Raw genomic sequence first — 13,329 nt, 5'->3', positions numbered from 1 at the left:
AAAGTATTTAATATGCCTTATCTAAGGCATATTACTGTACATAAGTACTGATAATTGTACTACCTTTTCAATGTAAAGTAAAAATTACTGCATTTGCATTTTAAACCCACAAGTGTATTTTTTCCTCTTTCCAATTTTAAGAAGTCATAATTCTCTGTGTATTGTCCCCTTATACTTTAGTTTTTTATGAACTATTTTGTCAGCAGTTTTAATTCTTTAGAATTGTGTTGAAACCAGGGTTTTCAACCTCAGAATAGAATCTTTCTGTAACAAATTCTGGCAATACCTACCCTTTTATGTTGTCCAGGACATTATTTTTTTAGTTTCTATTTTGGAAAGGCAAGTAGTTCACTCACTTATTGGACTTTATTATAAAGAAAGGTGATATTTGAACTGATGTTTACCAGTTGGCACAGTTCTCTTGGCTTTCCTGATGTAGTTTGGTTTTATGAATAAAGCTGCTTTTTATAGTAGACACTCGCTCATCAAGGGATCTGTTTTTCTGGCTGTAGCCTGTCACAGCAGATAGCCACATGATTTCTAGCTTGCATTGACTGGTAAATATTTTCCACAAAAGAAATAAAATTGAAATACAAATATAGCATATGACAGAAAAGTTTCTCTGTCAGATTTAATTTTTTTTTTGGTGGGTTTTTAGTTTTTGGTGTGGGAAAAGTTTTCATCAAGTAGATTTTGAATATTTTAAATTGAATTATTCTACTTCTTAGAAAATACACTAATATACTTCCTAGTTGGATTATACTTATTTTAATCATTAAATGCACCATTGGTTTTTACCATTTTTCCACCAAAAACTGATTCAACATTTAAACTGTTTCTTAGAACTTTTGTTTTCCATTTTTATCTAGTCTCTAACATCTGCATTTTAACAAAGTAAGCACTTTGGTTATTTCACTGGTGGAATGGATTTGCCAACCACACTCTTTTTGATTTGTGGCTTGCCTTTGTGAAACTGATTTAGTATGTTGTCTAAAGTAGGACAGAATCAGCTAACTCATTTGAAAGCTGAATCTTTGCTTCTTTAAGTTCTCTGCTATAATCAAGTGAGACAATAGTAAGCTATGAAGGTTGACTAAATCAATCCAGTTTGTATGTTTGGAATATTACTTTTGACTTAACTGTACAAGGTGAGGAGTATATAGGAAAATAAGACTTATTGGTAAGTAGGAGCATGATAAGATATCTGACATTACTAATAATGAAATACATTATTTAATGTCTTGGTGCATTTATATTGTGCTCCACTTAAGCTGTGTTTTTGTTTTGGAAACCAATGCAGCATCAACAACAATAATAATAAAGCATGTTCATTTATGTTACCTTGGTCTGGAACGTAGATATTACCGTACCATTATAAAGCTTTCTTGAAATATTAAATGTGGAAACTAATACTTAGCTTTTGTGTATCCATTCCTCTGACTTGTCTCGTGTTACTCTTCTTCCTTTAACAATTTATTTCAGCTGGAGTTTATCCAGAAATTTTCCCCAAAAGAAGCAGAAAATCTGCCTCTGTGGCAGCATATTTCCTTCCAGGCGTTACCTGCTGAGCTTAGGGAACAAACTGTCCATGAGGTCACCACAGTAGGCACTGCAGAATGCAGGAAATGGCTGAGCAGCAGTCGTACTTTGGGAGAACTAGAATCTCTGGTAAGATAATAATTTTGATTTATTTTATTCATTCAGCAGCTGTTTATTGAGCATTGTTTTAGGTACTGGGGTTAGGTTGTTAATAAGATGCACACTCTGTTCTCTGTTTCTGTTAGAACCTAGTAAGATTTTCAGATTTCTACATTGTAAAAGAATCTGTGAGAAACTTACTGTTATTTTAATTGATGTATTATATTGGGGGTTGTTTCCTGTGTCGCTTAAGATATATTGAGACATGATCAAACACACTGTGGAACACTTCACTTGTGTATTTTTGCTGATGCATCTCTGGATTAGGCAGATGTAATTCTTCCATTCGACAAAATACAACCCCCTTTTTATGCTAACTTACTCTGAACTTTTATGTACCTTTTACATAGAATGTTCCCTCATAAAATAATGGAATAATAAAAAGAGACTCATCTACTAGAAGAAGCAGGAAATGCGAGATTTTTAAAAGTTGGCTGGATATAGTACATGTAGTTGAAATTTCCAGTTTAGTGTTCATATGCTCATTCATTCATTCAACAAATATATTTGGAGTACTTTTATGTGCCACTTTGTTCTAGGCATTGGGGGTACATGGGGAACCAAAAATTTCTACTCTCAAGACTCACATTTGAGCTTAGCAGTGGACAGTAAAATAAGAAATGCCAATTTATGTTAAGTAGAGAAAAGCAAGGATAAGGATAGGGCATTCAAAGGGACAGAGGTCTATTTGCAGTTCTAAATTAGGAGTTCAGGTTTTTCTGAGGGCATATGTTTCCATGCTGAGTACAATTGTTCTGATACCGTTATATGTAATGACACTTGATCATAATTATTATAATTTTTTGGGGGGGATGAGGTTTCGTTCTCATTGCCCTGGCTGGAGTGCAATGGTGTCATCTTGGCTCACTGCAACCCCCACCTCACGGATTCAGGCAATTCTCCTGCCTCAGCCTCCTGAGTAGCAGGGATTACAGGCTCCCACCACCATGCCCAGCTAATTTTTCTTATTTTTAGTAGAGATGGACTTTCACCATGTTGGCCAGGCAGGTCACGAACTCCTGATGTCAGGTGATCCACCCGCCTTGGCCTCCCAAAGTGCTGGGATTACAAGTGTGAGTCACCGTGCCCAGGCTTATCCAAAGGAAATGTTTTTATGTGACTTTATTTTAGAAAAAGTATTAAATACCTAGTTAATAATGGGTTAAATGTGTCCAAGTTTTGCATTTAATGTGTACCAATTTCTATAGTAAGGACAAAAGATGTTTTGTTTTATATTAGGTAAAGAAAAGCACTATAAGTAAACTTTTTGAAGTATGACCACAGCTTTTTAGTCCAGCAGGTTGTTCAACATATGTCTTTTATTTTGAATTTTTTTCAACTTTTGTTTTTTATTTTATTTTTTGAGATGGAGTCTCGTGCTCTATTGCCCAGGCTAGAGTGCAGTGGCATGATTTTGGCTCACCGCAACCTCTGCCTCCTGGGCTTAAGCGATTATCCTGCCTCAGCCTCCAGAGTAGCTGGGATTATAGGCACCCGCCACCATGCCTGGCTCATTTTTATATTTTTAGTAGAGATGGGGTTTCACCATGTTGACCAGGCTGGTCTCGAACTCCTGACCTCAGGTGATCTGTCCACCTCGGTCTCCCAAAGTGCTGGGATTACAGGAGTGAGCCACCACACCCAGACTCAACCTTTATTTCAGATTTAGGGGATACTTGTGCAGGTTTGTTACCTGGTTTTATTGCGTGATGCTGAGGTTTGGGATATGAATGATTTCATCACCCAGCTACTCAGCATAGTACCCAACCGTTTATCAACCCTTACCATCTCTCCTCCCTCCCCCCACTAGTAGTCCCGTGTTTATTGTTGCCATCTTTATGTCCATGAGTGCCCAGTGTTTAGCTCTCACTTATAAGTGAGAGCATGTGGTATTTGGTTTTCCGTTCCTTTGTTAATTTGCTTAGGATAATGGTGTGTAGCTGCTCTCTGTTGCTGCAAAGGACATGATTTCATTCTTTTTTTATGACTGTATACTATTCCATGGTATATATGTACCACATTTTCTTTAATCTGTTGATGGACATCTAGGTTGATTCCATGTCTGCTGTTGTGAGTAGTGCTGCAATGAACATGTGAGTACATGTGTATTTTTGGTAGAACTATTTGTTTTCTTTTGGATATGTACCCAGTAATGAGATTGCTGGGTAGAATGGTAGTTCTGAGTTCTTTGAGAAATCTCCAAACTGCTTTCCACAGTGGCTGAAATAATATACATTCCTACCAACAGTATATAAGCATTTACTTTCTCTGCAGCCTCACCAGCATCTGTTGTTTGACTTTTTAATAACGGCCATTGTGACTGGTGTGAGATAGTATCTCATTGTGATTTTGATTTGCATTTCTCTGATAGTTTTTTTATATGTTGGTTGGCCTCTTGTGTGTTTTGCTTTGAGAAGTGTCTGTCATGTCTTTTGCCCATTTTCTAATAGGGTCGTTTTTTACTTGTTCAGGTGTTTAAGTTCCTTATAAATTCTGGATATTAGACCTTTGTCACATGCATAGTTTGCAAGTATTTTCTCCCATTTTATGGGTTGTCTGTTTACTTTGTTGTTAGTTTCTTTTGCTGGGCAGAAGCTCTTTAACTAGGTCCCACTTGTCAATTTTTGTTTTTATTACAATTGCTATTGGTGTCTTTCTCAAGGCTGATGTCTAGAATGGTGTTTCCTAGGTTTTTTCTAGGATTCTTATAGTTTGAGGTCTTATATTTAAATCTTTAATCCATCTTGAGTTAATTTTTGTATATGCTGAAAGGTGGCTATCCAGTTTCATTCTTCTGCATGTAGGCTAGCTAGCTATCCCAGCACCATTTATTGAATAGGAGTCCTTTCCCTATTGCTTGTTTTTGTTGACTTTTTCAGTGATCACGTGGCTGTAGGTATGTGGCTTTATTTGTAGGTTCTCTATTGTGTTTCATTGATCCATTTCTGTTTTTGTAGTAGTATCATGATGTTTTGGTTAGTGTAGTCTTATAGTATAGTTTCAAGTCAAGTCACGTGATGCCTCTGGCCTTCTTCATTTTGCTTAGGATTACTTTGGCTATTCAGGCTCTTTTTTGATTCCATATGAATTTTAGAATAGTTTCTTCTAATTCTGTGAAAAATGGTGTCAATAGTTTGGTAGGAAAAGCATTGAATCTGTAGATTGCTTTGGGCAGTATGGCCATTTTAATGATATTGACTCTTCCAATCTATGAGCATGGAATGTTTTTCCATTTGTTTGTGTCATCTATGATTTCTTTTAGCAATGTTTTATAATTCTCTTTGTAGAGATCTTTCACCTCCTTGGTTAAATGTATTCCTAGGGGTGTGCGTGTGTCTACTGTAAACAGGATTGTGTTCTTTTCTTTTCTTTTTTTTTTTTTTTGTTGAGACGGAGTCTCACACCGTCGCTCAGGCTGGAGTGCAGTGGTGCGATCGCGGCTCACTGTGAGCTCCGCCTCCTGGGTTCCTGCCATTCTCCTGCCTCAGCCTCCCGAGTAGCTGGGACTACAGGTGCCCACCAACATGCCCGGCTAATTTTTTGTATTTTTAGTAGAGACGGGGTCTCACTGTGTTAGCCAGGATGGCCTTGATCTCCTGACCTCATGATCCGCCCGCCTCGGCCTCCCAAAGTGCTGGGATTACAGGCGTGAGCCACTGCACTCGGCCTTGTGTTCCTGATTTGCCACTCAACTTGAATGTTATTGGTGCATAGAAATGGTACTGATTTTTGTACATTGATTTTGTATCCAGAAACATAGTTTGACTTCTTTTCCTATTTGTGTGCTGTTTTTATTTTTTTCTCTTGCCTTATTGCTCTGGCTTGAACTTTCAATACTATGTTGAATAGGAGTGGTGAGAGTGGGCATCCTTGTCTTGTTCCATTTCTGAAGAGGAATGCCTCCAGTTTTTGCCTGTTCAGTACGATGTTGGCTGTGAGTTTGTCATAGATGGCTCTTATTATTTCGATGTATGTTCTTTCGATGCCTAGTGTCTTGACGGCCTTTATTATAAAGGGATGTTGGATTTTATCAAAAGCTTTTTCCATATCTATTGAGATGATCAATATGGTTTTTGTCTTTAATTCTGCTTATGTGGTGAATCACACTTATTGATTTGCATATGTTGAACCAACCTTGCATCCCAGGAATGGAGTATACTTGATCATGTTGAATTAATTTTTGATGTGCTATTGAATTTGGTTTGCTAGTATCGTTTTGAGGATTTCTGCATCTAGAACATGTTTATTTGTAAAAGGAAATAGGTAAATCTTAAGAAGTTGTATGGTAATTGCATAAAATTAAGTGTGGTTGTCTAAGTATAATAGATTAAAGGCATTCATTATTACTGTTTATTACATTCTCATAAGACCTTCCCTGTACCCCCACCACACCTCAAACAACCTCATTCCTGGCCAGTCAGAGAGAGAATTGAGTATTTTCACACATGGTAAAAGTTAATCCAGAAAAGATTGCCTTTAGTTTCAAATACTAGTATTTTTTAAGTACTATCTTTGCTTATTAAATGCAGTGTTGTTGAGGCATTTAAAATTTTAAAACAACAGGAAAAATAAAAATCTAGTAACCTATAAAGATTGCTGGGTGCGTAATGTGAAAAAATAACTTTTTGTTGATGTATATTTATAAATTAGCTTGATTATACTGACCACTTGTATCAAACCTATTTATTAAAGTACATTTCTGCTTCCATTTGGTAACTTTGGGTTACCAACGTTTCACCCTAAAAGGAAGTTTATGGCTGGGTGCGGTGGCTCACGCCTGTAATCCTAGCACTTTGGGAGGCCAAGGCGGGCAGATCACAAGGTCAAGAGATCGAGAACATCCTGGCCAACATGGTGAAAACCGAGTCTCTAATTAAAATACAAAAATTAGCTGGGTGTGGTGGTACATGCCTATAGTCCCAGCTTCTCGGGAGGTTGAGGCAGGAGAATCGCTCGAACCTGGGAGTTGGAGGTTGCAGTGAGCCGAGATTGTACCACTGCACTCCAGCCTGGTGACAGAGCGAGATGCCATCTCAAAAAAAAAAAAAAAAAGAAGTTTATTTAGAAAAATAAAGCAAATGTTTCTGTGTACAAGGAAAATTATTTTTAATATATACTTGTGTTAATTAAATAGCTGAAAAGATGGCTTTGGCTCTTAGAAATATTATTCTACATGGACTTTTATAAAGAGTTAAAAGTAACTTTTATAACCTCTAGGTAAGTGGGCTCTTGGTGGTGCTTTAGACTGGTGTTTAAACTCAAGTCCTTTCCTGTTTCTGTCCTTTAGAACACAGTACTGTCTGCTTTGCTTGCAATATGTAATTCTGCTGGTGAAGCTTTGGATACAGGAAAACAAACTGCAATTATGGAAGTTGTGAGTCAGCTTTGGGCTTTTTTAAACATTAAACAGGTAAGGAAAGCAACTGATCCTTTCCTTATCAAAAAATAGAAAATATCAAAAAAAGAAGATTGTACTGAAATTTTCCAGTGTAGAGTAAAATGTATCAGATTCTTTTGGGTGCTTGGTAGACCTTTATAAGAACTTAAAGTATCTGTACTCTCTCACGCAGCTTTCTTTTTCAGAGTGTGATAGCATTATATTAGTAAAATTAGAATACGTAATGTGATGGCAGTCCACCTACTTACTTTCCTAACTGGTTATACCCTTTTTCCCCCCCCATCTCTTCCCCTATTGTTTGTTCTGTCTTGGGTTAATGTATCCTATTTCTGTGATTCTAGGACCTTTAATAAATCTTTTGGGCAATGGAGAGTGAGCTGACTTAAAGGTGGAAAGGGCTAGTGAATGGATGTGGCTAATTTGTATTTCTCTTTCCGAGCAAAGCCAAAAAGCCAAGTGATGATCTAAAACTAATGATACACATCCCATACATGGTTATACACGTGTTTCTTAGTTTAAAAATATAGCCTGTTTGTTTTCTTTGACTAAGTAGAAATTAACATTGGCCTCTGGCAGCTAGTGGAAGCTAAAGGCAACAGCCATACTTTTGGGAAATGATAGAAATGATTTTACAGATAATGTTTTATTATTGTTTTTTATGGTCGGATTGCCCTACTGCAGTGTTTTGACTTCAACAAATACTTTCCCTGATGTTCACAAATCATTCAGTATTCATTCAGGATATCTGTGCTGGAGATATAGCTTACAATATTATAATGTAAACCAAAATTATGAAGAAGAGAAATGAAATTTTAAGATTACTAAGGAACATACAAGCCTTTCAGTGACAGACAAGTAATTAGATCCCTTTTAAACTTAAATTTGGATTTCAGTCACAGCTCTGCTTTTTATCCTAGCCATGTGATCTTGAACAAATTGTTTAACCTCTTTGACCCTGTTTTCTTATCAGTAAAGTGAAGGTAATAATATCTACCTCATAGGGCTGTTTTGTAAGGCATAAATGAGGTAATAAATATAAAATACTTAACATATTACCTGATATATAATAAATGCTCAATAAAAGCTTGCTATTATTATTCTTATGTGATTGAAAATTTTTCTTCAAAATTACTTTGTGTTTCTTAGGTAGCAGATCAACCTTATGTTCAACAGACATTCAGCCTTTTACTTCCACTGTTGGGATTTTTCATTCAAACTCTAGATCCTAAACTGATACTTCAGGTAAGAATAATGACCAGATTGATACTTTGTTTGCTAAGGAGGTTGCTAAAACTGCTATCATGTAAAATAACTTTCTAGAAATAGTTCTTTTAAACCTCCTCCTGTTGTGTCAAGATGTGACAAGATGACTTGTCTTCATCAAGGATATCTCATTTCTCTTTCTTCCTTACAGTATTGTTAATATATGGCGCTGTTAATTCAGCCTTTATCTGTTCTTCTCTGTCACCCTATACTGAGCAGTCAGTACTTTTTGTTATTACTGTTAACTACCCCCCACAAATCCCTGAGGTTAGGAGTCATAGTTCATGTGTTGAACCCTGCATTCATAGCAGTTTCAAAGGCATTTCAGCAGCTGTGGGAATGTGGAATCTAACCAGTGTGGATTAAAATATAGCACCCATTGTTTCTTTGAAAAAATAAAATTATTTTGAAAGAAGAGCACTACTGAATTTCCTCTTTGGCCTCCAGCTTACATGGCTAGGACAGGCAGAGCCTGGGTCACTGTATAGGGAACCCTTCTCGTGGTGCCTCAGCTGTGCCTTTCTTTTGGAGGTTCTAAGATGACAGAGAAAATGGGAAAGCCCTTCAGCTAAACTGAAGTGATTTAGAGGCTTTGGAATGAGTCCATACTAGACAGAATTGATGCCCCATATTAAGAGTTAGCTTAAGCTCAGGGTCAGGTAAGAAAGAAACAATAACTGTTAAGAGGAGAAACTACCCTTCTTATTTATGAAGATGATCGAAGAGATGATTCCTGTCACAGTATGTGGTGGAACAGAAAGGAATGAAACTAGTAACAGCTTTGATTTTAGTAGCTGTTTTTAATGGTGTGTGTATATGAAGAAGTTAGCAATAACCCTATACCATATGTATAACATGGATTTTACTAAGTTATAGTCAGAATACAGCAATTAACTCATTGAATGCAACAATTTGATTCTGATTCTGAAAGCTCTCATATTCTTTTAGAAAAAATACAATAATTTTTATATCATGTGCCTACCTTTAAAAAACCCAAATAAAGTTCTAAAATTTCTAAATAAGTAGATTGTTCAAAAGGTATTGCTTCTTTTATAAAAGATTTCACCTTGATTCTTTTAAATTGGGGGTTTGCAAATTATGGCCTCCTGTCTAAATTTTGCCCTCCTGTTTTCAGCCCAAGAGCTAGGCATGAATTTTAAAGGTTTGCAAAATAAAAAATAATATGGAACATGTTGCCCACAAAGCCTAAAATACTTACTATTTGGCCTGTTAGAGAAAAAGCTTACCAGTCGTTGCTAAATAATGAACTTCTCTCAATAGAATTTTAAATACAGGCATACCACAGAGAGATTACAGGTTGTGTTCCAGACCACCACAATAAAGTGAGTGAGTCACATGAATTTTTTGGCTTCCTAGTGCACACAGAAGTTATGTTTACACTATACTGTAGGTTAAGTGTATAATAGCATTATGTGTAAAAAATGTACATAATTAAAAACACTTTATTGCTAAAAACGCTAATGATCATATAAGCCTTCAGCAAAACATAATCTTTTTGGTGGTGGAGGGTCTTGCTTCAGTGTGGATGGCTGCTAACCCATCAGGATGGTGGTTGCTGAAGGTTAGGGTGTCTGTGGCAATTTCTTAAAATACGACAATGAAGTCTGCCACATCAATTGACTCTTCCCTTCATCAAAGATTTCTCTGTAGCATGTGATGCTGTTTGATGGTAGTTTACCCACAGTAAAACTTCTTTCAGAATTAGAGTCAATCTTCTCAAATCTTGCTACTGCTTTAACAACTCAGTTTATGTAATACTCTAAATTCTTTGTTTTCATTTCAACAATGTTCACAGCATCTTCTATACCAGGACTAGTTATGTGTCAAGAAACCACTTTCTTTGCTCATTCATGAGAAGCAACTCCTCTTCCATTCAAGTTTGATCATGAGATTGCAGCAATTCAGTCACATCTTCAGGATCTACTTCTAGTTTGCTAGCTATTTCTACCAAATCTGCAGTTACTTCCTCCACTGTAGGCTTGAACCCCCCAAAGTCATCCATGAGGGATGGAATCAACTTCTAACTCCTGTTAATGTTGATATTTTGACCTCCTCCAAATGAATCCTGAATGGTCTTCATGGCATCTGAAATGATGACTCCTTCCCAGGTTTTCAGTTTACTTTGTCCAGGTTCATCAGAGGAATCACTATCCATGGCAGCTATAGCCTTATAAAACGTATTTCTTAAACAATAAGACTTGAAAGTCACAATTATTCCTTGATTCATGGGCTGCAGAATGATTGTTGTATTAACAAACATGAAAACAATATTCATCTCCTTATACATCTCCTTCAGAGCTCCTGGTTGAGCAGGTGCATTGTCAATGAGCAGTATATTTTGAAAGAAATCTTTTTTTCTGAGCAGTAGGCCTCTCAATAGTGGACCAAAAAATATTCAGTAAACAGTGATATAAACAGGTATGCTATCATCCTGGCTTTGTTGTTCCATTGATAGAGTACATGCAGAGTAGATTTAGCAGAATTCTTAAGGGCCTTAGGATTTTTTTAATAGTGAGTGAACATTGGCTTCAACTTCACCAGCTGCATTAGCCCCCAAGAAGAGAGTTTGTCTTTTGAGCTTTGAAGCCAGGCATTGACTTCACCTCTCTAGCTATGAAAATCCTAGGTAGCATCTTCTTCCAATAGAATGGTGTTTCCTCTACATTAAAAATATATTGTTTAATGCAACCACTTCCATCAGTGATCTTAGCCAGATCTTCTGGATAATTGACTGCAGCTTTTTCATCAGCACTTGTTGCTTCACCTTGTGCTTTTGTGTTACGGAGACTGCTTCTTAAACTTCATGGGTCAACCTCGTTAGCATCAAACATTTCTTCTGCAGCTTTTTCAGCTCTCAGCTTTCACAGAATTGGAGAGAGTTAGGGCCTGGCTTTGGATTTGGCTTTGGCTTGAAGGAATATTGTGGCTGGTTTGATCTATTCAGACCACTAAAACTTTCCACATCAACAATAAGACTTTCCGTGTTCATTGGAATAGCATTTTTCATTACCTTCAAGAACTTTCTTTTCCTTTGCATTCACGACTTGGCTAACTTGCAAGAGGCCTAGCTTTTCACCTCTTGACTTTTGACAGCACCAGGCTGAATTATCTTTAGCTTTTGACTTAAAGTGAGAGATGAGATTATTCTTTTCACTCGAACACTTAAGAGGCCATTTTAGGGTTAATTTTAATATTGTGTCTCGGAATAGGGAAGCCCAAGGAGAGGGGGAGAGACTGGTGACCTATCTGTTGGTAGAACAGTCACAACACACAGTTTATTATATTTGCCATCTTATAGGGGCACAGTTTGTGGTGCTCCAAAACAATTACAGTAGTAACATCAAAGATCACAAATCACCATAATAAAATCCTAATGAACAAGTTGAAATATTGCAGGAATTACCAATCTGCGACAGCCATGAAGCGAGTACATGCTGTTGCAGAAATGGTACAGGTAGACTTGTTCAGTACAGAGTTGCCACACACCTTATATTTGTAAAAGAAAAAAAAAATGCAGTATCTTCAAAGTGCAATAAATCAAAGCACGATAAAATACTGTTTGTACAAAATATTTTTTAAAGTTTTGGTATATAAAGTTTTTCAGGAACATGTATACTTTTATTTTTTACGTGGCTGGAGGCAGGAGGGTGTGGTAAGAATAATGCTTTAACAGTTAACTTGTTCATAGGATTGTCTTATTTAAATTCTACCAGTGAAGTTCAGGGGCTGTGGTGTGTTTGTTTTTTTCTGGGTTTGGTTTTGTTTCCCCTGCCCACATTTCCATCCAAACCTTAGGCAGTTATTGTGTCTGTACAAAATACTGGTATTATTTATAACTGTTCTTTGGTCTTCACCTCTGTAGGTAGTAACTTTGCAGACCTCACTACTTAAATTAGAGCCTCCTGACTATGTCCGTTTGGCAATGTTGGATTTTGTATCTTCTTTAGGAAAACTTTTTATACCTGAAGCTATCCAGGTAATATTGCTTAACTCTGTTCTTGTATTATTAAAACAAAATCTCTATAAGAGTTAGTGATTAAGGGATTTTTAGGCTTTTTCTGAAATTTTGCAATTACTGACAAAGTTGGAAAAAAAGAACTATGTTCCAGACAGATTATAAAATCTATTTATAACTTATAATACAACTCATTTTAAGTTCTTTTCTTTTAGAAAAATATATGTTGATACACAAATAATTTATTAGTTGGCTGTAGTCTACCATATTAGGTTCTTATTCCAGTTGGGTTCTAATACACAGTTCCTGTGTATTTGTCTTATAGGGAACAGCACGTAATTAGGAAATTTGGTAATTTATTAAAATTATTCTCTTCGTTTTTTATCCATGAAAGAGAACCTGTTTTTAAAGACGATATTTTTAAAAGTGTTGTAAAGTATGTATAGCTGACAAATGGATTATTTATAAAATTATACTGCACTGGCCTGGCAATACACATCTACTGAATTTTAAAACCTCAGTAAATGTATATTACCAGGCCAGTACATAATTTAAAGAACTTACAGCAAAGAGATCTTCATAAATTGGGAGTTACGCCTTCCTTATTACTATAGTCAAAATTTAGTAATTCTAGTAATTGACACTTCAATCTCCAAGGGAGAGACTATAAAGAGTTCACTAATGAGAACTTTCTTACATAATTAAAGCAAACACATGATAGACAGTATCTCAGAACATGTGGATTAAACTCTTTGAAACCAAAAATTTAATTTCTAAGGGGCTCTTTTATTTGTTCGTAAGTTAACAGTATCCCATCTGTCTCCATCATGTTAAGGTTATATTTCATGAGATAAGCATAGAATGTTGACAGCTTCTTTTCAACTCTCTTGACAAAAATATCCAAAGACACTTGGCATCTGAGCTGTCTTCTTTTTACCATGAAATAAACCTATTCCAAAATGCTGCTTCATTTGTGAACCACTACGGACTATGC

The 13,329-nt window shown here is 36.3% G+C and overlaps 1 protein-coding gene across 4 annotated transcripts in view; it reads left to right on the top strand.

Moving 5' to 3' along the window:
- Positions 1-13,329, top strand: part of FIRRM (FIGNL1 interacting regulator of recombination and mitosis) — a 57,365-nt gene that overhangs the window by 39,758 nt on the left and 4,278 nt on the right. For all 4 annotated transcript variants that reach the window (XM_054495364.2, XM_063648999.1, XM_063648996.1 and 1 more), the window contains 4 exons: positions 1,483-1,668; positions 6,986-7,108; positions 8,243-8,338; positions 12,243-12,356. In XM_054495364.2, coding sequence (XP_054351339.1) covers positions 1,483-1,668; positions 6,986-7,108; positions 8,243-8,338; positions 12,243-12,356 — 519 coding nt within the window. The remainder of the gene's footprint in view (positions 1-1,482; positions 1,669-6,985; positions 7,109-8,242; positions 8,339-12,242; positions 12,357-13,329) is intronic.

The sequence above is a fragment of the Pongo pygmaeus genome, chromosome 1 (assembly GCF_028885625.2).
Source record: "Pongo pygmaeus isolate AG05252 chromosome 1, NHGRI_mPonPyg2-v2.0_pri, whole genome shotgun sequence".
Lineage (NCBI taxonomy): Eukaryota > Metazoa > Chordata > Mammalia > Primates > Hominidae > Pongo > Pongo pygmaeus.
This window is presented reverse-complemented; position numbering and strand designations above follow the sequence as displayed.